This window comes from Aulonocara sp. 'chitande type north' Nkhata Bay, linkage group LG18 (genome assembly GCF_057382095.1).
Source record: "Aulonocara sp. 'chitande type north' Nkhata Bay isolate Kocher_YH1m ecotype deep benthic linkage group LG18, A_spYH_male_GT1.1, whole genome shotgun sequence".
Lineage (NCBI taxonomy): Eukaryota > Metazoa > Chordata > Actinopteri > Cichliformes > Cichlidae > Aulonocara > Aulonocara sp. 'chitande type north' Nkhata Bay.
The window spans coordinates 695792-698387 of NC_141361.1; the positions used below are offsets into that span (position 1 = coordinate 695792).

Consider the following 2596-nt stretch of genomic DNA (forward strand, 5'->3'; position numbering starts at 1 on the left):
TTCAGTCGCCTGACTCAGAGGGTGGAGCTGAGTGACGCTGAGCTGGAGGGAAACATCCGTCAGCTGAGCTTCAGGATCCAGAGACTGGAGAACATCCAGAGGCGTTCCAAGGCCTTCAGGTCAGAGCTCCGAGCCGCTCGTGGTTTGGAGAGTTCACAGGAACTCCCGCTCAGAAACAAACTTCAGTGCACGAGATGCAAAAGTTAAATTCAGGGATTGCACATCAGATCTTTGGCGTTTTCTGGACAGTCAGCGTGCAGAGATCCCAGAAGTCCCAGTTTGGGAATCATGAATCTGGTTTTCCAACGTTTGGCAGCTTTGGGTCAAAATAAGGTTTAAAAATCGTTTTTCTGTGCAGCGTTTACTTACAATATTCCAGCGTCCATAAACACACCCCACGCACTTCCAGGTCCTGTTAGCATCTCAGCAGAAGCTGCATGTCTTAAAATCTTGTTTTCGTTTGTTCAGGAACAGAGCCACCGAGCTGGAGACTCAGCTGGAGGTCTTTTCGGTTCAGTACCTGCAGGAAAACTAAAGAAGAAGAACTGCTGCTGTGGTGAAGCTCCTGGCCAATCAGAAGCTGGTGGAGAGTCCTGAGGTATTGCTCGTCGCCCAGCGTTAACACCGACAGTCGCATAAATCCCAGACAGCTCCCTGCTCAGGTGACCTTCGTCACCAACCAACACAAACCAATAGAGGACAGCTTACCACTGAGGGCTGAACAGGAAGCAGCAGGAGACCCTGAGTCGACGCTTTTGCTTTAGAATCAAGGGTCAAAGTTCGTCTGTAGGCTCGTACAGTCTGGCCTTCATGAGCAGCTGATGAGCTCCTGAATCTTTGGCTCCACCTTCAGGCCATTTGGGTCTCCTGAGGTGGTGAGTGGATGCTCCGCCTTCGCCGCGACCACAAACAGCTGAACCTCAGCAGCTTATCTCACACCAGCTTCTAATATCTCATCATGTGACTGTGATTAGACGTATTGATCAGTGATAGAATCCATAAATCTGTGCATTATTGCTCCGACGTGTGATGTGTTTCAGAGCTCCACCTGGCAGGAAGTCAACCTTCTAGTGAAAAATCAAGAAAATAAAAGCATTGAATGTTCTATGGCTTCATTTTTTCCTCTCTTTAATGGCCCTGGTGTACTCAACACTGTTTCACTGCTGAACGCAATTAAATACTCAGCTCACCCCTCAGTGCAGCACATTCAATTACCTCCACCCGTCCCCATCAGGGTTACACAGACAGGTGGAGGTGGGAGTGCTGCAAAGAGCAGGTCAGGCCTCAGATACAGCCTTAAGCAGTTTAAAAGAAGTGTCCTGAGTAAGATTTACCAGTTTAAAGATCAGCCGAGATGAGCTGAGCCGATCTTGTTTGTGAATGTTTGAGTGCTGACCTGGTTTTCTTCAGGTTTACTGACCTGAGACTGGAGTGGTTCACACAGTTTTATAGTGGGAGTTCTGGTCAGGAAATCTTCCTGGATTTTTGGGTGTTGTTGGGATCAAATGAGCTCAGTCACCAAACCACTCAAAGGCCCTTGTCCTCGTCATGGCGCCCTTCTTCTTAACACATTTCTAATGATTATCGTGGAAAACTGAGCCTCACAGTTTTTTAAGTGAGAAATGCTTTTGTCTCTTTTTGTGACACTCGGCTCGTCCGCTCGACTCGAAGCTTGTTGTCTCAAGTTTCCTCTTCGTGCTCACGCTGAAGCCAGCAAATACACTTTGATCAGGTCACTTTTGTGGTGTTTTCTCTGTTATCCTAATGTTTATCAATGAATGTGTGATTGTGGATGGACAGAGCTGATGCTTCTCTGCAGTGCTTCCTGCTGCCACTGGAGGTCACTGCTGCACTGCGAGCACCTTCCTCCCGTCAGACCTCCCCCTATAGCAGGGGTGGGCAACTCCAGGCCTGGAGGGCCGGTGTCCTGCAGGTTTTAGATGTGTCCTTGAACCAACACAGCTGATTTAAATGGCTAAATTAGCTCCTCAACATGTCCTGAAGTTCTCCAGAGGCCTGGTAACGAACTAATCATGTGATTCAGGTGTGTTGACCCAGGGTGAGATCTAAAACCTGCAGGACCCTCGAGGATGTCAGGACCCCTGCATCAGCGCCACCTCCCACTTCAACATGTCGTTGAACACTCAGGTACAGGTGAGTGCTCAGACCCCACCTGTCTGCAGCTTTTTGCTCAGTCACATGATGAGTGTTTGAATACCCGGCCTTCTTCCTCTCTGACTGACTCGCTGCTCCATCTTGTGGTATAAACTGGTATTTTACCCTGCGTTGCCCGTTTTAATGCAGCATGTGCCCCAAAAGTCAAAGGCTCCGGTCTTTTGTTGTTACACACATTCATTTACAACACACAGCTTCAAGTTCACACTTTATCTTATTTGTCTGTGCTTCAGACAAGCTCGGCTTGTTTCCACCGAGTGAAATCTGACAGGACAAACTTCCTTCAGCTGTTGTTTCTGTGGAAATCTACGAGGGGGCAGGAAAAGCAGGACAAACCGGGGGGGGGGGCTCTGTAACACTGCCCTTAATTAAAACACTCACAGTAACGTTTCTGCACAGAACACACTGATTGGACTCCAGG

General features: G+C 48.5%; 1 protein-coding gene across 4 annotated transcripts in view; it reads left to right on the top strand.

Moving 5' to 3' along the window:
- The window catches only part of mfn1a (mitofusin 1a), a 13105-nt gene extending 12000 nt beyond the window's left edge, over positions 1 to 1105 (top strand). For all 4 annotated transcript variants that reach the window (XM_086271701.1, XM_086271705.1, XM_086271703.1 and 1 more), the window contains 2 exons: positions 1 to 119; positions 469 to 1105. The exon at positions 1 to 119 is cut by the window's left edge and continues 16 nt beyond it. In XM_086271701.1, coding sequence (XP_086127827.1) covers positions 1 to 119; positions 469 to 535 — 186 coding nt within the window. In that variant the 3' untranslated portion in view covers positions 536 to 1105. The remainder of the gene's footprint in view (positions 120 to 468) is intronic.
- The last annotated feature ends 1491 nt before the right edge of the window (positions 1106 to 2596 follow it).